The sequence below is a fragment of the Ovis aries genome, chromosome X (assembly GCF_016772045.2).
Source record: "Ovis aries strain OAR_USU_Benz2616 breed Rambouillet chromosome X, ARS-UI_Ramb_v3.0, whole genome shotgun sequence".
In the NCBI taxonomy this organism is placed as follows: domain Eukaryota; kingdom Metazoa; phylum Chordata; class Mammalia; order Artiodactyla; family Bovidae; genus Ovis; species Ovis aries.
The window spans coordinates 18227368-18249011 of NC_056080.1; the positions used below are offsets into that span (position 1 = coordinate 18227368).

Here is a 21644-nt window from a genome sequence, read left to right on the forward strand (position 1 = left end):
CAGTTCTATTCCACATCATTTAGTCAATACTACATATGCAAAATTGTCACTGAAAAGATAATTAATTCATCATAATCTGTGATAATTAGATGAAATATTAAACTACTCAGATTTGAAATTTGTTACATGCTCTGTTAAAAGGTAAACTATAGGCCATAAGAGAAGCAAAACTAAATTGTGCAAAGTACAGGCAGGAAGGCTCACCTATATGGTGGCCTCAGAAGCCAGGACACACCCAAGACTCCATCTCACTGGGCTTTAGTGTTCATACTGACATCAGGTTAGATCTCTCAATTCCTTTCCATCCCTGACATAAGACCTTGCCCACACAAGTATTGCAAACCCTTGGATGTTTTGTTTTTAAAAAATCTAATTTAAATTTAATTTTTTAAATTTAATTTAAAAATCAATTTTTTTCACTGTTAATCTCTTACATGTGAGCCTATTTCATTCTTCAAAAAAACAAACAAACAAAAACCCCTCCCTGTTTGGTACCATTTTGCAAGCCCTAATGAGAGAAGAGATCTGGGTGATAATCATCAGTGGCTAATATTCAAAAAGAAAAAGAACCAGACATTATGAGCTTCCAAATACACTGTCGACCACCACCTATGAAGCAGCTTTTTACCCCTACCCACCCCCCAAATCTCTCAAATCTGAATCTAATCAAGGCCCTAGATCTAATTACCAGTTTATAGGACAACAAAGTAAAGGACGCAGCAGAGATGAAATCAGCAAAAGGCAAGCTGTGGGGAAATAATGGACAAAGGACCCCACTTTCTTCAACAAGAAGGTGACATGGAGGAAGAACCTAGAGATCCAGAGACTTGAGACATACCAACCAATCACATTGCATGTACTTTCTTTGGGTGCAGATTCAAACAAACAGATTGTGTTAAATAATAGAAGAGTATTAGGAAAAAGTGAATATTGACCATATAGGTAATTATTTTGAGGCATTACAACTATTATTGTTACTATTAGGAGTGATAACAGTATTTAAGATATCCTTTTACTGACATATTGAAATTTTTATGGATGAAATTATATATCTGGGGTTTGCTTCAAAATAATATGAGGGAAGATTGTACAGTGGTATAATTGCAATAAGCTGGCCACAGCCTGCTAACTGCTGGAGCTGGGTGACGGGTATGCAAGGGTTCATCATATTGTTCTTTCAATTTGTGTATGTTAGAAGATTTCTCTAATAAAGAGTTGATAAAAATCTTTTTGAAATGGCACCTTTAAGGTTTCATGAATTCTATGAAAGGTAAAGGTGCCTTCAAATTAAATACACAGCAGAAAGTTTCTGCTACTACCTGACAATTTTCTTATTCAAGATAAAATGTTTAAATCAACATCTCAACCAATATAATTGCTGCAACTCTTTCCTTGATAAATTAGATTACCCTGAATAAAGATCTAAAGTTTACAGATTTTCAAAACCAACCACCAGATACAAAAATACATGGGGGCAGGACTTCTCCAGTGGTCCAGCAGTTAAGACTCCCTGCTTTCACTGCAAGGGGCACAGGTTCGATCTCTGGTCAGGGAAGTTCTGTGTGCCACGTAGAGTGGCCAAAAAAAAAAAAAATCAGGGTTAAAGAAAAGCAAGTTCAAGCAATTTGCATCTGTCATTCGAAGCTAAAAACGCCTCCTCAGAGTCAGAAAGGATTCAGCAAGCATTTACTGAATATCATGTGTCAAGCTGTCTTGGCACACTTCCTTATAAATATAATGCAATGTTTCTTCAACTGCACTCATTCACTGGTTGACAAAACTCAACTGAGTAACTATCCCCAAAAACATTCTAGAAGTAGAAATGTGAACAGTACAAATATCAAATAAGTTTCTGCACATGCAGGTGTGTGTATGTGCATAACAAAGAGATGTATAAGGATGCATGAACACAAAGTTTTCTTCATATATACCAGGATACAGGTTTTACCTGTACTTAAAAAAAAACCCTCTCCTAATGTCTACTAGCATTTTAATTGAGAAGATTTTTATATGATGTCACTAGGGTCCCTAAAATTTACCAAAATGGTATAAAACATTTTGAGTTTGACTTTCCCCAGAACCATGTATTAATTATGCAATCTCTGTGAAAACTATCTGGTCTAACAAAGACCTTTATTACCTACAGCTCAGCTCATACCAGAGTAAAAAGCTAGATATCTTTTGTGCATTAACTCCATTTGTCTTTCTCAGTTCTATGATAAAAGTAAATATGCATGTATCACAGCTATACAAGATATTGTCCCTGGGGGAAACTGCACAAAGGGTTCATGGGACCTCCCTGTACAGTGGGGTTTTTTTGGCAACTTTCTATGACCCTACAATTATCTCAAAACAAAACGGTGTTTCTTTTGTGAAGTAAAGTACCCTGAAACTAACTCCATTCCCTGGAGATAGACAATAAGCAGATTCACTCTAAAACCAAAGTTTCCCAGGTAAACAAATCCTACCAATATACATAATCTCTGCATGTGATCTGATCTAATTATATGTATTTTACCATCTCAGTGTAAAGAGCTACTGAACAGCCTGTCAGAACACTGAGAGATGGTATTTCTCTTTCAGGGGATGATCTCAATTTAGCAAGCCCTAGGGACATGATAATCGCATCTGCTTTCCTCGGAAGCCCTTCACGACCACCATCGTCCCTACATCCCTCTGGGACTGGGCTCTCTCTGCCTGTGAACCTCACTGCTCCTCACACACCTGGCTGGCTGAGCACCTGCGGGCCTTTCCTCAGCTGCCGCTGGTCTGTGCACCCTCTTTCCTCAGTGTGAGCTGACTGAAGACAGGGACCCTAACTGATTTGTCTCTGTATGTCTTCAGTGCCTTGTACAGCATCTTAGTAACAACAGGGGCTAAATAAAAGTTGAACGAAGAATAGAAGACAAGAAGGAAGGAGGGATGGATGGATACGGACAGCCAAAGACATGGAGAGAAAGGTCCTCTTCTCCTTAACTACACGTACAGGAAGATTACCAAAGCCGAGCATTTCTTTCACAAGCATCCATCCTTGTTAGGAAACCAGGCCTCTCTGGAGGCCTCAAACCCCCTCACCAGGGACAGATCCCATGAAAACTAAACATGGCTGCTGGAATTATCAGGCTGTCCCAGGCCTGAAACGGCAGACTTCTAACTGATTGAGAGTGCTGGGGACAGCAGTCTCTCTGAGAGAAACAGCCCTTCTGAGTGTGTGATGAAAGGCTGGGGGAAACCATTCCACTCTGTCTCCTAACCTCCTGCCTCAGAAATTCCAGCACCATGTGCTTTGAACTGAGGAGTGAGGCAGGTTCAAATATCCACATTACTGACTTGGAGGAAGAGGAGATGGTTTATTGCAACAGTTACAAGAACACAGGAGGCATTACTTCTCTGAGCTCCAGCTCTGGAAGCACAGCTAACATGGCAGGACACCAAGAGGTCAAGGTTCTCCCAAAGATGTGGTCCAATACCTCTCCAGATTGCCTTTTCTGCATCAGTAGAGGAATCTCAAAGTAATTTCCAAATGTAGAGAGAATGCTTCAGTGAGCACGGTACCAAGTGCTGTGTAAATAGCCTCAACATACTAACAGGGATGTCCCAAGGGTTAATCATGATTAACAATGAAGGTGACCATTTATAGATGGTCTTCTATAGGTGAGGTGCTTTGTATACGTTCTTGCCATGGGAAGTCACAACACACTTACCCATAGGAATAATGCTATGATGACCCGATTTGGTCCTCCTTCCAAGAGCCCATCTAATGCACAATAGCCCTGAGATATAGTATTGTTATTATAGGACCCAATCACAACACTATTCCAGTGTCTGAAAGGAGAAGCATAGCACTGAGAATTCTTGTGTGCAATCTGGAAGCCATAGCAAATGCCACTCTCATGGGGTCAAGGATACTTCCTGCTGTCCTGCCCATACTCATCAGCTGGCCTATGTTAGCAGAGAATTGCCTTATCCCAAACCAGAGAACGTAGGAGTATCAAGATGCTTACTTTGCCCCCAAATCAGCTCCTCTCTTTCCTATCATAGATCCCAGGATGGAATGAGGTTCAGGGGTAGGGGCCCCAGACTTTGGACGCCACTGAGCCGATCAGTCAATGCCACTGAAACACCAAGTGAAGGAGGTGGCCCTAGCACGACTCCAGAAATGGCTTACCTCCACACTGGGGATGTGCCCAGTCATGCCACTGGTTGAATAAAAAGAGACACAACTAAGTGGGAAATAAACTCAAGTCAGACTTTTCCAAATGGAAAAGAAAGCAATTTAAACAATTATTTTGACAGGACTGAGCTGTCCTCTTCTTGTTAAGAAGGGACGTCTGCAGCCCCTGCCAGTGCCAAAGCGCAGTGACACAGTCGCGCCTCTACGACACTCACACGCACGACTGCGGCTCAAGACGGCACAAGAGGGACACAGACGCTCACATAAGGAAGCTGGGTTAGCGACTGGGAGAACAAAGCTTCCCCGGCCTGACCTTTTGCTCCGTGAGCTGGAAAGGGCAGCAGAGAAGCTGGAGGGAGGAGAGCTTCAGGCCCTGGAGAGAAAAAGACCTGGAGTTCGTTCTCACCATCGCAGTAGGACACGCATGCTCACCTGATGTGGGGCTGGACCCTCAGCTCGCTTGGCCCACGTGTGTCCTGAACATCATCCTTCTCCCCACCAATGATGATGTGTGTGTGTGTGTGTGTGTGTGTGTGTGTGTGTCTGTATGATTTTCTCTAAGTTCCTCAAGAGATGCTGTGAAATATCAATAATCTCATTTGATTCATCTTAAAAATAATTATCAACTTGCAGGGAGTGACACTTGAGTATACAGAGGTACGGCAACCTGGGCCATCCATGGGGGAGTGGGAAGGTCGACAGTCACCTATCCAAAGATATTAACAGTGTGCGTCTGTGCATGTCACACACTTACAGTGATACACCTACTAAACCATGGTGGGTTAAGGCAGCAGAGCCAGGAAAATACTCATGAGCTTCTGTCACAGTCACTTAGCGCAGGCCATGGAACAGAGGGGAGGCTACAGAGGCACCCGTGGGTGCCCGGACCCCCTCCTGTGCGGTGGGAGGACTTCCTTACTTGACTTGGAGAGCTGGTCATCCTGGGAAATGCCGAGGTCATCCGACTCCCCTGACAGCTCCTTGATGAAGTTGGAAGGAAACATTCCAGTCTTTCCATTGAGAACACCTTCCCACCATCCTTCTTCTACCTGCACACATGTGAACAGAACAGAGGCAGGACTCAGGTTAGACGTGGTGTTTCCCAGTTTTCTGTCCCATCTGTATAGGGCCAAGTGCAAAGTCCACGCAGGGAGAGCTGCGGGACCCAAAGCTTCTAAGGGAACAGGGAACGAGACGGCAGACCCCACAGACCCTTGAGATTCAGACACAGGAACGGGGTTTAACCTAGGAACCATAAATGCAAGTGGAAAAGAATTAACACTTCATTTTCACTAACCTCCAACTGAAATTTGCCATCTCCTTTGATTGGGAATATAGGTAACATACCAGACTAAGAGAAGAACCTGTGATTTGATACCAACCAAATAATATTTTCATATTGCATCATAGATACTGTGGGTATTTCAAGATATCGTTTGCACTCATCACTACTTTGAAGTGGTGGTAGTTATCACAGCTGCTGGGAGACCGTTATTTAATGTATTAATAAGAAATTATAACAAGCAAGTACACATAGATTGATATACCAAAATGGCTCCCTTGGTAATCTTATGTGTTTTATGTGTGTGCATGCTCAGTCATATCTTTGTGACCCCATGGACGATAGCCCATCAGGCTCCTCTGTCCATGGGATTCCCCAGGCAAGAATACTGGAGTGGGTTGCCATTTCCTCCTCCAGGGGATCTTCCTGACTCAGGGATCAAAATCGTATCTCTTGTATCTCCTGCATTGGCAGGCGGATTCTTTACGACTGTGCCATATGTGTTTTAGATTATGCATATATTGCTAGTATTTAAAAACGGAGAATGGCTTTCCCAGATTACCAAACCTAACCAGACAGCCTAACAAAAACTGCTTAAGAATCTACGGAATAAGAACTTGATCAGAAGGTAGAAGGACCCTCTGTACGTTTCTGGAAGGTTTCAGATTACCCTGAGATGAACTGATATGGGATGAAGGGAGGTAGGGAGGGCAGTCAGACTGCAGTGACCTGGGTGGGAGAATGAAGCCTGGATCTGGGGAGGGGCGATAATGAACAAGGCATGGACAGATCTGAGGATCTATGAGGGATCTGTTGGTCTGCAGAAACCAACTAGCTGAGCTGAGTGAGAGAAGGGTTAAAAAAAATCATCCTAAGTTTCTGTGATGAAGCCACTAACAGAAGAGCAGAAGTGAGAATTGTGAACTGGCTTCTTGGAAGAAAATAACAGAGCATTTTGAGAACTATGAAGTATTCAGTTACCAGTAATGGTGTGGTATACTAGAAAGAGACCTAGAAACTTTGAAAAAAAATTTAACCATGTACACGTATTACCTACTCAAATCAACAAATATAATTTAAAAGCTTAAATAATTAAAACAGAAAAGAAAATTAAGAGTCAAAAGCCCAGTTCAAATCATATTCTGAAACTTAGCAGTTGTGTGACCGTTCAGATTTCCTACTGACTGAACCCTGACTTTCCTATCTGTACAATGGCATGATGGGTATGCTTGATGTGTTAGAAATAGATGTATTATGATTCTACACTATGGGCTAGGGACACAGGACTGTACAGGACATGTTCTTTTTTTTCCCCTCAAGAAAGTGACAATCAGTCAAGTTAGAAAGGGCATGTGGTTTCAAGATGGCAGAGGGTGGGAGCGACCAAAACCTAGCAAATGCAAGGTAAAGAGATAAGAAAACACCATGACCTAGCACAAACCAAATGTGTTACACAAAGTTGAGCTCATCGAGATCCGGGATGCTAAAGGAAGACTTGGAGAAAAAAGGGAAGTGCGAGATATTCAGGGGACCGCTGACAGAGCCTCAGAATAGAGACAACCAGAATGCAATTTAGAGCACATGTTAGGGAACTCCTGGGATATCTAGACTCACAGAGTGGACATTACATCTGCGTGATCACAGAATCTTCAGGAAAGAATCCAGACAACAGCACTTACGCATGACTGTCCCTATTTAATACCAAATCACAGCATTTGAAGCATTTCCGCTGAACTCATTCCATGTTTCTATGTCAGCTCTACTGATACGTATTATTCTTTCAAGGAGCTTTTTATAGGATTAGAATGGTTAGGAAGCTTTGCCATAACCCTGAATATAAACAGTTGCACAATTTGTAGCATGGGGTCCTTTGTGTTTGTCCTGAATAAGGAACCATAAAATGACCTTCTTTCTCCCAGAAATCTCAGGGCAGGAGGGAGAGACCAAGGGCATGGACGGCAAATGAGCAGCTCCTGTCGCCATCCCCAACAGCGCAGGGCAGCTGGGCCAATTCTGTTTGATTCACTTTGACAGTATCTAAAATGCCCCCGTTCCAGTAATAAGCGGCTCCAGCTCGAGATCCCTGAAGGAAGTGCTCCTGATGTGTGGGCTCAGCAGGCTGCCTGCTGGGAAAACAGGGGTGTCTTCACCTCACCACACCCCCATACGCCCGCAGCCCTATCACAGCACAGTCTGAAAGGAGTGGCCAAAAGGGAACTGGCAGACGCCTATCATTAGCCTTGCAGTGCACAGAGGAGCAGACAATCAAACCACTGCTCATCGCCCAGGGGGGTACACTTCCCATTACAGGCGCCATGGAGGGCGTGTCTGTACCCAGCAGCAGAGAGAGCTGCGTAGTGCTATTTCCTCCTACAGACTACTGCTCTGGTTGCAAGATTCAGGACAGAGATAGGAGACAAATGATCCCCACCCTCACAGGATCCCTCTTCAGCAATATTCCATCCTACAGCAAGATGAGGACACTGAAGCCCATGAGGATTACAGTCATTCATGAATGGCTGGATGGATAAATGAATGGATGGCAGGGAAATCAACCAGGAGAAATCCTCCATGGGGGCTATGAAGCCCTGATTCATCCACAAAAGGAATTTTCCCTTCTGTGGGGAGCAAAATGGACCAGGAGACCCTGACTATATTGCCCGCTGTTCTCAATCAGGTAACACCACACTCAGGTCTGTGTGTCCCTCCCAATTTCACAAATATTTAATGAGCACCTATTTTGCATTGCCCTAGGACCTCAGGACAGATTCATCAGTGAACAAAACAAAGATTCCATCCTTGAGAATCTTCTACAAGAGTAGAACATGCAGAGTCTGCACATCACCTGCTTAGAAATCAGGTTGCTTATGCTCATGTTTCTATATTTAAAGAGAGAAAGGAATGCATCCATTTTTAATAAAGTGAGGATTATGAATGTTACCAAGGGCTTATGATTTCTTTCCCAAAGAAAGTATTCAAGTGGAACAGACACCAACCTTCTCTGTACCAACACACACGTATCAGCAGGCTTCTGCAGGCCTGGGCTTCTAGGCTGAGAACAAACCCCTTGTACCTCCAAGACCAACCCCGCCAGCTCTGGAGCCCATAGCTGTATCCCAGAGCTGGGAGCAGGGCAGCTTTACATGGCAGTGTTTGAGAAAGAAAGATGCAGTAAAACCACTTAGACCATTCTGTCTGTGGGCCCTGCAGTTCGTAAGTCTTCACAGTCACCAGCCTCTAAGTGGGTTCAAGGCCCATGGAACTAGTTTTCAGCTCTTAGCCCTGTTCCAAGTTGTAGAAGAGGCTGGGAGAATTATACCTCCATCTCTAGCTCCCCAACTCGTACAAACATTAGCAACATTTTCAAGGCACTGAAGGGGATGCCTGGGAATACAGAGGTGACCCCAGTTACTCAGAACACAGGTGCATCGATTTTACCGCATGTTGCTTCACTGTGCCTCACAGATACAGCATTTTTTTCAAACTGAAGGTGTGTGGCAATCCTGCCTCAAGCAAGTCTATCGACACCATTTTCCCAATGGTATTTGCTCACTTTATGTCTCTGTGTGACATTTTGGTAATTTTTGAATATTTCAAACTTTTTCAGTAGTATCATATTTGTTATACCGATCTCTGGTGATCTTTGATGTTACTACTATGACCCAAAAGCTCACATGATGGTGAGCATTTTTTTTTTAGCAATTTAAGACATCATACTATTGCATACTTAATAGACTACAGGATAGTATAAACATAACTTTCCTATGTACTACAAATTGAAAAATTACTGTAACTCACTTTATTGCAATATTTGCTTTAGTGCAGTGGTCTAGAACCCAACCTGCAATGTCTCTGAGACATGCCTGTAGTTCCTACATCACTGTTGAAGTTTTCCCTCTCAACTGTACCCAGGAGGGGAACAACAGATTCACCAAGTCTAAAATCTACTTCAGGGTATAAGCAGCAAGACAGGAAAGGTTCATTTAAGGGTTGCTACAGTTTTTCACATCCAATTGCCCTTTGTTACCCAAACCTCAGTCAGAAGTACACTGGAGGGGACTTTCCCAGTGGTCTAGTGGCTAAGACTCTGTGCTTCCAATGTATGAGGCCTGGGCCAGGGAACTAGATCCCACATACCACAGCTAAGAGCCGCATGCTGCCACTAAGATCCTGCATGCCACTTTTAAGACCGAAGATCCCAGTGCAACAACTAGGACATGGTACAGCCAAATAAATAAATTTTTTAAAAAGCCCACTGGAGAGGCGAGTGTGAAGGAAAAGGGAAGCATGGGGGAGGGCGAGGCTCACAGGCAAATGGGTACTTGTGTTTGGGTACGTCATTGTTTCAAGAGCCGTTTTGCCATTCTTTCCAGAAAGAAACATGGTTACAAGTTGAGCTCTAAGGAGAGGCCCACATCTCAAGATTACTCAAATTTTTGTCAAAACTTCATACTTGGTAGTTTCTATGTTTCTGGGAATGTATCCATTTCCTCTAGCTTGGCCAATGTGCTGGCATATAATTGCTCATAACAGTTCAGCTCAGTTCAGTTCAGTTGCTCAGTCCTGTCAGACTCTTTGCGACCCCATGAATCGCAGCACGCCAGGCCTCCCTGTCCATCACCAACTCCCGGAGTTCACTCAGACTCATGCGCATCTTATGATCATCTATATTTCTGTTGTATCAGTTGTAACTTCTCTTTCACTTCTGATTTATTTATTGGAGTTCTTTTTTCTGGGTGAGTCTAGCTAAAGAGCTGTGTTTTATCTTTCCAAAAACCAGGTCTGAGCTCCTTTGAGCTTCTCTATTGTCTTTTTAGACTCTACTTCATTTATTTCTGATGATCTTTGTTATTTCTTTTCTTCTACTAACTCTGGAAGTAGCTTACGCTTTTTCTTGTTCCTTGAAGGCCTTATGCTAAGTGAACTAAGAGAAACAATGCACAGCACAGTGAATATAATTAATAACACTGTACTGTATTTTTGAAAATTGCTAGGAGAGTAGATCTTAAATGTTTTCATCACAAGAAAAATACTGTAATTATGTATAGTAATGGATGTTAAATAAAATCACTGGAGAGATCTTTTTGCAACATATATATATATATCTCAAATCATTTTGCTGTACACCTAACATAGTACAGTTATATGTCAATCATGTCTCAATTTAAAAAATTTATTCAGAAATAATTAAATGAGAATTTCAATAACAGTCATTTCTCCTACCTGTGAGAGGTAGGGGGAAATATTTTAGAAATTTTTTTAAGCTAGAAAACCATCAAGATACTTTTAAAAAAGTTTTTACATTTAGACATAGTTCATTTAAATGTACAGATCTTAATGGTACAAGTCAAACAGTTGTGATAAATGCATGCACACACCCATGTAATCCATACTTCTATTAACATACAGAGCATTTCTATTGCTCCAAAAAATTTGTGTTACTTCCTAGTCAATCTGCCTCCAAGCAAACACTAATCTGACTTCTATCACCTATGATTGGTTTTGCCTTTTCTAAGGACTTTATGTAAATGTGCTAAGACATGGTTTTACCTTTTGAATACTGCTGAAAAAATACAGATTGTTTCTAGAAAACATTTTTTCTATTTGTGGAATTGGTGGGGAAAAATATTTTTGAGGGAACCACTTTCTGAAGCCATAAATACCTACATTATTTTCTATTTTCATTGCTTTAAATAACCATACTTGTTGATCTGGGAACATGGAAAGCTGGTTGTGCCAACTATAAACAAGTGTTATCTAGGTTCTAAATGCCCAAGTCAACATTTTCCCCAAATTGCTACGTCTCTTTGTCTGATTACCTCTCTGGGCAGGACCATACCGAGAGGAAGTTGATTTTTATCCCCTCCCCTTATTCTTCTGAGAACAAGCCTATTCCACATGAGAGGGGTCCCTCAAAAAAAAAAAAAACCTATAGGGTAATGACTTAAGAAAATACATATGATACATATTTAAGACTTAAGCAAATGCTATCCAATGAGAGAGAGAGCAATATATACATGGTTTTCCTGACAGTGGCAAGGGTTTCTGGTACAGCTCTTACAGACACCCTTCAGCAATGCTTGAAAGTCCTATCCTTTCAAGCTACATATCAGATTCTGTTAACAGCTGAGCAACTTCAGTCAAGTTACTTAACCTCTCTGAGCCTCAGTTTCCTCAGCTACAAAATACAAATACTGATCACACCTTCCAGACACTGATTTATGTGATGACCAAATGAAATATCATGTATCACAGTGCCCTGGCATGTGGTAAACACCCTATAAACATCAGCTTCCCCATCCCATCCCACTGCCCTTCTCTGCAAGTGAAGAATGAAGGGTGGGGAACCTCTTGCCAGGGGAGCAGGGGCAAGTCTGGCTCTTACATTTGTAAATAAAGCTTTATTGGAACACACACACACAGACTAGCTACAGGCTAGTCTAGACTGCACTGACCAGTCCACTCCACTCCAGACAGAAATGTCACAACTGTGTACTTAAAAATGCCTACCAGGGATTTAGCCTGCTAGCTTTCCTTCTGGAAAGTGAAGTCCCATTAACTTCACAAGAACTTTTGTCCTCCCTGCAGACCACTGACTGCTCTCCAGCCAGGAGGCAGAAGCACTTTCCTGAGTGACCTTCACTTTGCCAGCCCCACTCATCCCTGGACCGCCCCACACTCTGCATTTCTCCTCTGGCCACACTGCAGAGACCCATCTGGGCTGAGCTGGTAACTTTGGCCAGAAATGCTGTTCCCCTCACCAAGGATCAGGGCCAGGTCCACCCAGACCTGCTTCAGTTCACTGCTCTTCCTGCCAGCACACAATATGGTTAAAGAGTACAAAGTACGTAGGTTTGAAGACAAAAGGCTAGTGGTGAGAAGAAATGCGATCATAATTTGAAGGTTTAAAAACATGATGCCAACAAATTAGGTATAGAAAAGACAACTAAAAGTTTGGGAGGTGAGGGAGTGTAGAATTTTAGAAGAATTATTAACCCTCATTGCTTCCCTTAAGTTGTCTTCAATCCACTTCAAGGAAACCAGTGGTTGGACTTCCCTGGTGGTCCAATATCTAAGACTCTGTGCTTCCAATGCAAGGGGCCCAGGTTCGATCCTTGGTTGGGGAACTAGGATCCTATATGCCACGTAGTGTAGCACTCTTACTTCCAAAAAGTTTAAAGAAACCAGTGGGAATAGTAGAGGATGCATCATGGATGCAGAGAAGGCGGAGCTCAAACCAACAAACACATAGTTTAGGAAAACGCCCTGGCCCTATGAGGCAGATGAATATACATTTTTAAGCTAAGATTACACGTTGAGATATAAGTATATCATTTTTTAGGATTCTCTACCTGCTTCAACTGTTCTCAAGAACTGGTCCATATATTCAAAATCCTAGGAACTGTCTCTTGGGGACAGGTGGGGAGCTGTTTGTATAGCTTTGTAACACTGCAGAATTAATCTATGAATCAATTTATCAATAAAAATATAATCTATATGCACATACACAATACGTTATCTTTCTCCTGACAAACAGATTGATACTATAGTATTGCAAAGCTGTAACTATGGTCTTCTCATAACCTGCTCCTGTGATTTAAGGGATTTTGTTTATTTGGGATTTTTATTTTGTTTTTAGTCTTCAGTGGCATTAGACAGTAGCAATCTATTGGCATTTATATAACATCTGTTATAAGAGAAAAGGACAGACTATACGATACAGGGATAATGGCCCAGAATCTGCAATATTAGAATAAACTTCAAAAGTAGGGAAATTAACTTTTGGTGATATAATTTTAAAATATGGATTAAAAGGTAAACGTTTATGCTTTGTTTTACAGAAATAGCAGAGGCTACCCAGTTAGTTTTCCTTTTTCCTACTTGAGGCAAGCCCAGGACGAAGCCTAGCACTGAACAAGCATGGATGGTAAAGAGGCTGGGCCCACAGAGGGTGGTGAAGCTCTTCTTCCAGGAAAGGAGAACACCAGCCCTGTAATGATTCCTCTCCCTTAGCGATCCTCACTTGGTTCCCCTGGAGTCAACAGACAGATGAGACTCAGCAATAATTCCAGAAATTTATTAAGAACTTTTATCTTGATTTGTATTTCTTACAGTATTATTACAACACTAAAGGGAAAACCATCTTCTATGGCAGAACCACTTTCAGTCCTGCGGCCCTTTCTGTCTTTGATCACATGCATTGAGATAGACTTCAGACAATTATATTTAACTGTTCCTAGTGAATGTAATTTTGTGACTGATCTGTTCATTTTGAAAAAAATCTTTTCATACTTCCATGTATTAGCAAGCATTTATTAAAGTATGTGTTAGGTTTCAGGCACTATTCCATGTACTATGAATATAAAGATAGATAAAAACCAGATCCTAGCTGCTGAAAAGCTCTCAGGTTAGTGGAATATAACAGATAATTACAATGCACAGTATTATAATAAATATAAAGGCTTCTGTATTTACCATCTTAAAGGCTTCACAATCTTCTAGCTGGATAATATACTTTAATTCACACAAGTATTCCCTTTCTTGATGATTTTTTCATTATCACAAGCATTGCTGCAATTAACATGTTTAACATATTTTTTTTTCTGTAACCATTTTCCATGAATAAATTTCTAGGAGTAAAATTACTGAGTCAAAGGGTATTAATTCAGATTTTTATAGCTCTTGAAGCACCTTGCTAAACAGCATCAAACAAGGATCATAAAGATATACAAATTCACCAGTTCTTCTAATCACTGCCAAGTCTCACCACTAAATATTTTTTTAGGATTTTCAAAAGGAGGTACCCCATCAAATTGTCTTAATTTGATTAATTAGTAACAGGTTAAAACAGTTTCTCATGGTTCAGATTTTTATTTCCACTTGTGGGATATGTGTTTATAGCATATCTATCCTTTATCATTCTTATAATAGCTTCCTAATATATTTTCATATGTTACATATATAAAATTTTTTCAAATTTTTTCCTGTTTGTTGTCCTCTTTGTTTAGCTAAACTCACTTCAAATCATACCAAAATTTTAACTCTTTTTTTTTTATTTTTAGTCACAATCGTTTATTTTTTTCCCTGGAATTTCGTCCCTGGTTTCAGTCTTAAGAACTGTGTCCTTCTACCTTTGGCACAAATGTTCTACTCCGCTGTCCATTCATTTCGCACTCATTCAGCTTTCAGTAAATATCTCCTATGTGTTGTGCTTGGCACCAGGAATAAAACATGATGAACGACATACTAATTCAAACGATCCAAAACTGGGAAACTGTCAAAAAGCGAGTTACTGCATGTCCTCCAACACTGGGAACCACACTGATTGATTCTCTAGGGACAAGTATCTTTGCTTGACACACTGTTTACTTTTTATGAGGAGAGTTTACAACTGTGTTAGTGCAGATGCTAGCTGCTAGAAGACCAAGAACAAAGTGAATGAGTCTTGTCAGATAACCATGAAAATAACCTTTGACCAGCAGGGAAAAAGAGATTCATCCCCTAGAAAAGATGACCTCAGAGGTTCATCTCACTGCCCTGTAGGACACAACGTAGTTTCGCATCTAACTTAGCAATCTTACTCAAACTTTTTTCTCTTTCAATCATTTATAAACACTTTGCTCTTTCACCATTCTCTTTGAGTCAGCCTTACCATCTTACAGATGCCCTCATTAATGAGTGAAATAAAGCTTTGATGCGTGCTCCCTTTATGTTTATATGAGAGTCCAGAAATCTGTCTGCTGGCATCAGCCCTGCCACTCCCACCCACGTCATACTTCACTTAACCTCCTCCTTGACTTCTGGCTTCCTAGTTTTTATTTTTTAATAAATCATGGGTTTCTGTAACATTGAATGGTATGCAGGAAATGAAAGCAATTGGAAAACTATCACTATACACAGATACATATGTTGAATCAGGATGAATGATCAGATTCTAAGTGCGAAGCCCAGGATGTTCCTGGCCTGAGGGAGTGGAGCCCCCAAATCCCGTGCCAGGGTCTGGTGCCCACCTCACCAGCAGGCCTGGCTGCAAGCATCTGGGACCACTCAGGGACAAGGTAACGTAGGGCAGTGAGAGAACAAAGGTCTCCAGCCAGGTGGACCTAGCTTCAACCCTCAACCCCTGCCTCTTCTGGGGTCTCTCAGGCCTCTTTCTTTATCTACAAAACTAAAGTGGTTATGAATAGTCAATGGACCAATGTGTAAAGAACCTTGTCATGCCCACCACATACTAGGTCTTCTATCAATGTCACTTCTTTCCTTCCCTCTGAATCCACAGTGCTCCCCATGACCAATACCGAATCCATCCTTTAAGGTGGACATGGTCACTCTGGATACCGAGCGTCTATGAGCACTTGAAGCAGAGGAGGAAAGCTATGCTACTGGGTTGGCGTTAGCTAGCGTGCAGTGAAGAAGATCACAGTTTTAAATGGTGCACATCTGCCCTCAGCGGGCTGGGAGACACACCTCTCTAGAGGCATCTCTTCTGGAAGACTCAACCGGATGATGTCCCCGGTCTCTTGAGTCCTAACACCCCCCACAGCAAGGCCAACTAGCCACAGGTGGGTTCTGACAGTCCATGAGAGGCCCTGCACTCGCCCGCCTGGCACACGTACCTCTCCCACCACCTCTATGATGTCGCCGACTTTCAGCTCAAGCTCGTCATCGTTCTGCGGCAGGTAGCTGAATGCTACCTGGCACCGACGCCTCCGTCGCTCACCTGCACGGGAAAAGGAAAACATTCAGATCCAGCTCTGGTCTCAAAAATCGATTTTAAAGAGAGGCATCCTAGGCATGCAGGCAAATTAAGCTGACTTGTCTCAAATATGCTCTCTGGGACATGGCTAGAGGCATGACAGCTCTGGTCTCTGGGAGAGAGGCAGGAGAAAGCAGAGCAATGCTGCTTGGTCTTTGAAAAGCTGCTGGGTCAGAAAGGCATGGATATGAGAAACCAATCTGGTGGTGCAGAAGGCAAAAGCCCACCCCGAAGCGCTGGAGCACAGTGTTGCCTTAAACGGTTTTCCATGGACAGGGCTTTGTATTTGCTGGTGACTTTTAATGAAAGCTGATGTGATACAGTGGAGGGAAAAGAATGGTCTGCTTCTAATGCTAGCGAGGCAGAGGAAATTCTTCCCAAATGTGCAAAGGAAAAGATAAAGTATTCTGGCCTTTCTCTCACTAATCATCACCCTTTTAACATGCTGGAACTCAGGCTGATAAGCAAAGGCTGATTAGATTTCAGCCTACTCTTGGTACCATTCCAAATGCCCCACAGGGGATCAGCAAATCCACTTCGGTCCTCTTCTCTCTGTCCCAGGGGAGCCATTAGCAGGATCCCTGGCTGCTTACACAGAACCAATCCAGGAACATCAAGAGAAAAGCCAGGGCCACACTTTGCTTGACTGAAGGACACTCAAAGTCACAGCATCTCACTCCCCCAGTGTGGCCCCACTGGGAGGTCCTGGTTCAAAGCTGTTCAAATCCGGATGCAACTATCCACGCCACAGACACGCACTGTGGGGAGACAGAACATGCATATGGTGTGTGTGATGGGGCTTAAGGGGCAGAGACAGACAGCAGAGGAGGCCCAAGCTGCAAAGACGTGGACCGGAGAGGGGGACTGAGACCAGCATTGCTCAGAAGCTTATCGCTCAAGGCTGACCACCTCACCTCATTCCTTCCTGCTGCCACATGGCCTCGAACACCACAGGGATCAACGACTTCAAGGCCACACATTTAGAAGTGCTTACATTATTTTTGGGTACTGTTTACAGGGACTCCTTTCCTTTTCTAATCTTCCCTGAAACAGCCAGTTCCCACAGGAGTGACCACTGGCCACACTGAGACCCCCATGCAGTGTGATGTCATACAGAGGGGAGGCCTTGGCTACATCTGATGTGCTGATTGATATTTATCCCAAGCCAGTGGCCTAGTTTTCTCTGTTCTATTTTTTTTCTGCCCGAACCTCACGAGGGAAGAACAGAACTGAACAAAGGGAAGAGGGCAGAACTTGAGCACCAGCATGTCACCTAACCACGACTTTGGTGGTGACATGAAAATACTTCACCCCCTTGTGAGAAACCACAAGCTGCCTGGTCTCCATAAGAACCAATACGTGGCTCTCAAGCTGGTTCCCAGGTGCCAAGTACACTGTCTGTGGACAGAGGAGGGCAGCCCCAGCTCTCCTAGGAACAGAGGGCTCACCCAAATGGCTCTTCCCAGGCGGGAAGTCCACAAGAGTCATCTTGAGGACAAAGAACTCCACTGCTGTGACTCCCTTGATGGAGCAGTGGTTAGGAATCTATCTGCTTGCCAGTGCAGGGGACACAGGTTCGATCCCTGGTCTGGGAAGATCTCACATGCTTCAGAGCAACTAAGCTCATACACCACAACTACTGAGCCTGTGCTCTAGAGCCCATGCGCCACAACAGGAGAACCCACCACAATGAGAAGCCCGCGCATCGCAACTGGACAGTAGCTCCTGCTCGCCGCAACTAGCAAAAAGCCCATGCGGCAACGAAAAGCCAGCACAGCCAGAAATAAATCGAATTAAACAGTTTAAAAAAGAACTCCACTGCTTCCCCTGGCTTCCAACACAAAGGAAGGAGATCAAGCCCTCCAGAATAAAGGATACAGATTTTCATCCGAGCCACGAGTCCAGATGACCAAGCAATCATGGCATTACCTCCTACTCCCTGCGCCTCCGCTGCCCCATCTACACCTCGTAAGGTGAGCTTCTATAATCTTTAAGAGCTATACTTGTTCATGTTATGTTCAAAACAAACTCTGCAGACAGAAAATTGAGCATGAAACAAGTAAATATGACAAATGTCTGACACCTCACACTCATAACCACAGAGGTCACCTAAGTTCTGACCAAAATGACTTTAAAATAACATCTGAATACCTATTGCTAGCTGAAGTCATAAAACTCAGTTATATGTAAATTCGTACCTTCACAGAATCCTTTGTAAAATGTAGCATCTAACCCAATGCTACATAAAGGGCAAAGGAGAGACAAGACTAACCCAGCAATCAGGACCTAGAACAGAATAGTATTTCTCTAGAAGCAAATGTTTCCATCAGACATCTGTAGAGCCCTGCCTGGAATCAGAAAGAAAAGCACACTAACTAATCTCTCTCTGCCAGGCTACTCAATATTTCTTAAAAGCTTCTAAGATTATTCAACTGGTGGCACAAAGACCTATAAAGACCAAGAAACATACAAGACCAAGAAAAGTGAGCCTGAAACAACGACCCCCTCGGACACTAGGATTGTTTCTGATCTTTTCTAAAGCACCTCTGCCACCCATCACCCTAACTCACCCTACCAATCGCAGCAGTGAAAAAGAAAAGAGCCAGAATGAGCAACCATCTTGGAAATGAAGCAGCTCGGGCTCAGTGACTTACCCAAGGTCACCAAGCTAGCAAGTGGCAGTGTCTCCCTGCCCTGAGTTCAGAGTTCTCACTCTAATGCTGGATGAACCAATTCAGGTCACATCTCGGCTCAAGTTCCCTGCAATCTGTACTTAACTGCTTCCCACAACATTGCATAACACAGCCTGAGGGCTTCTCCACAGCTTTCTCATTACAGATAACTCCTCATTCCTCAACCTCTGCAAATTACTGTTTCAATCTTGTTCGCCAGTTCCACCCAACCTAAAACTCAGCTCGGGGGGGAACATCTGACATTCGGAGGCACTGTATCTCAGTGGCTTCTGCCCATATCAAATTAAAGGAAATTTAAGAATGTCATTTGCCATGTTTTCCTTTCCCTGGCATTTCACTGATGTTCACTAGTTGGTCTTGACCTTCCTCGAAGAGGTATGCAGATAACAATGTCATCTCCTTTTAATAGCTAGTAGAAACTGGAGGGGAAATAATGTATGACTTGCCCAAGGCTGTCGTTTGGAGTCCTTTCATTCAAGTTACCACCTCCACACTCACAGCCTGGTCCACAGGCAATTTTTAATACACTTCTACTGCATGTGTGTTTTTTAACTCTTTATACATAACTGAAAGTAACGAACACAAGTTTTATGAACATATAAGCAAAGGTACGGGGGCACACAGCTTACTAAAAAATTATGACTAAGGCAGACTTCACAAGGCATACTTGACATGTCTCTACTTTACTGCCATATCATATGATGGCCACAAAATCCAAATGCATGAACAGGCACTCTTTCAGAGGAACACAGGCAAACACAGGTAGCAAGGCAGGTACCCTCAACTCCCTCATTAGATCTCATAACCACCTTCCATTCATGAGCAGCTTTGCTTAATAAAATAGTAAAAGCTAACATTTATTGAGTATTTACTGTGTGCCAGAGACTACTAAGCAATTCATATTCATTAGCCCATTTAATCCTCTCAGTGAACCTTGAGGGTACATCCTGAACCTTCCCTTTTACAGACAAGGAGACCAAGGAGGCACACAGAGACTATTTTACCAGAGGTTTCACAGCTAGAAAGTGCTAGAAGGGCCTGGGATTTTGAATCAGGATATGCAACTCCAGAGACTGCCTCCCCTGTCTGACTGTTCTTAAGAAGAATTCCCGCCCATGAGTCTTGAGATTGCAGAAAGGACTCACTGGACTAACATGGTACATGGTTAAGATGTGAAACCAGGAAGTGACAAACCATGAATCAGAAGCATTTCCTTACAGCTGCTGAGAACTGGGGCCCATATTTTAATGAAATAAAACTGGTTGGATGGGGAGGAAATGTCATATATTCACATTCTCTAAAAAGGAAATAGAAACTACAAAAGGTGCCAAGACCAAGTGTCAGAAACAGCACACACATCTATATTTTAGGGCTTTCCGGGGTCTTATGGCATGAGAAAACTTTACTAGGTCAGTTCATTCAATGACCACAAAAATATAACAACAAATAGTGCAGTGGTTGAAAAAAGCCTTTGGGTCAACTGAAAACTTTCAATACTCATACAGCCTGTTTTTTTTTTTTTTTTAATATGCCACATCCTCCTTGACAGAACAAGAGTAAAACTATGAGGGTTTAAATCACTTGATATTTTCAAGAAATTCACTAACTTAATCAAGGGAATCCTCACCACATGCCTAGAGAATGCAGCAGTATCCTGACACTGTTTTACAAAAGAGATAACATTTATAAAATCAAAGAGAAACATCATAAGAAGCCTCTAATTCTTAGGGTCACTTCTGGCATTTTCTCCAGATAAGGCCTGGGGTCCACCTGTATCAAAACTTTGGCATGCAGGGCAGACCAACAGAACTGTACTCTCTGAGGCTGAGTCCAAGGGCTTGCATTTAAAAAACCTGACTCTGCAAGTGACACTGCCCACAAAAATGTAAACCTCAACAATGCATCAGAGCTACCAATTATAGGTGACTGAAGGAAAATACCTCGTGGGACCAAACACTCTCCCTGTGGAGGATGCTAAGCAGTAGTCCCAATCTTGGCCATCCCCTGAAATCGCCTGTTTCATAGTTACAAGTTTTATAAAATTTCCCATCACTTCCTAAACAACAGCCCCTAAGGAACTAGGTCTCCAGAGAAAAATGACTTCTTCCAGGACTGGAGCAAAGAAAATACAAAGTAAGACTGGAATATGTGGCTATGACAAAATGAATGAAGCACCCGAAGCCTTGACGGGTAATTTCAAAAGGACACAAGGATGAGCTTCATGGGGCTTCTACTGGCCAAATATGGGACAATGACACCATTTACTGAAGAATTCATTCATTTCAAAAAAGCTCATGAACCCATCATGATACATTCACTAGGTAGCTAGGTTCATAGCTAGACAGATGGGTAAGATTAGACAGGTAAGGATGGGCCATGAGGGCAAAGCTCTCCTTTACAAAAGAATGTCAACAAATACATGTAGAAATTACAGGAACTGACAATCACTATCTTATAACCATCATGGCAACGACTGATTCTGACAATAATCAATGGTCTCTATAACCACGGGGTGAAATCTTGTTGGGGATTAGGAGGATATCCCTGTAGCTCAGATGGTAAAGAATCTGCCTGCAATGCAGGAGACATGGGTTTGATCCCTGGGTCAGGAAGATCCTCTGGAGAAGGGACTGGCAATCTACTCCAGTATTCTTGCCTGGAGAATCCCACGGATAGAGGAACCTGACGGGCTACAGTTCGTGGGGTCTCAAAGAGTTGGACACGACTAGGTGACTAATC

General features: G+C 42.7%; 1 protein-coding gene across 12 annotated transcripts in view; it reads right to left on the reverse strand.

Annotated features, from left to right (window-relative positions):
- The window catches only part of SH3KBP1 (SH3 domain containing kinase binding protein 1), a 332004-nt gene that overhangs the window by 151212 nt on the left and 159148 nt on the right, over positions 1 to 21644 (reverse strand). For all 12 annotated transcript variants that reach the window (XM_060407724.1, XM_027963245.3, XM_060407720.1 and 9 more), the window contains 2 exons: positions 16073 to 16176; positions 5094 to 5223 (listed from right to left, as the gene is read on the reverse strand). In XM_060407724.1, coding sequence (XP_060263707.1) covers positions 5094 to 5223; positions 16073 to 16176 — 234 coding nt within the window. The remainder of the gene's footprint in view (positions 1 to 5093; positions 5224 to 16072; positions 16177 to 21644) is intronic.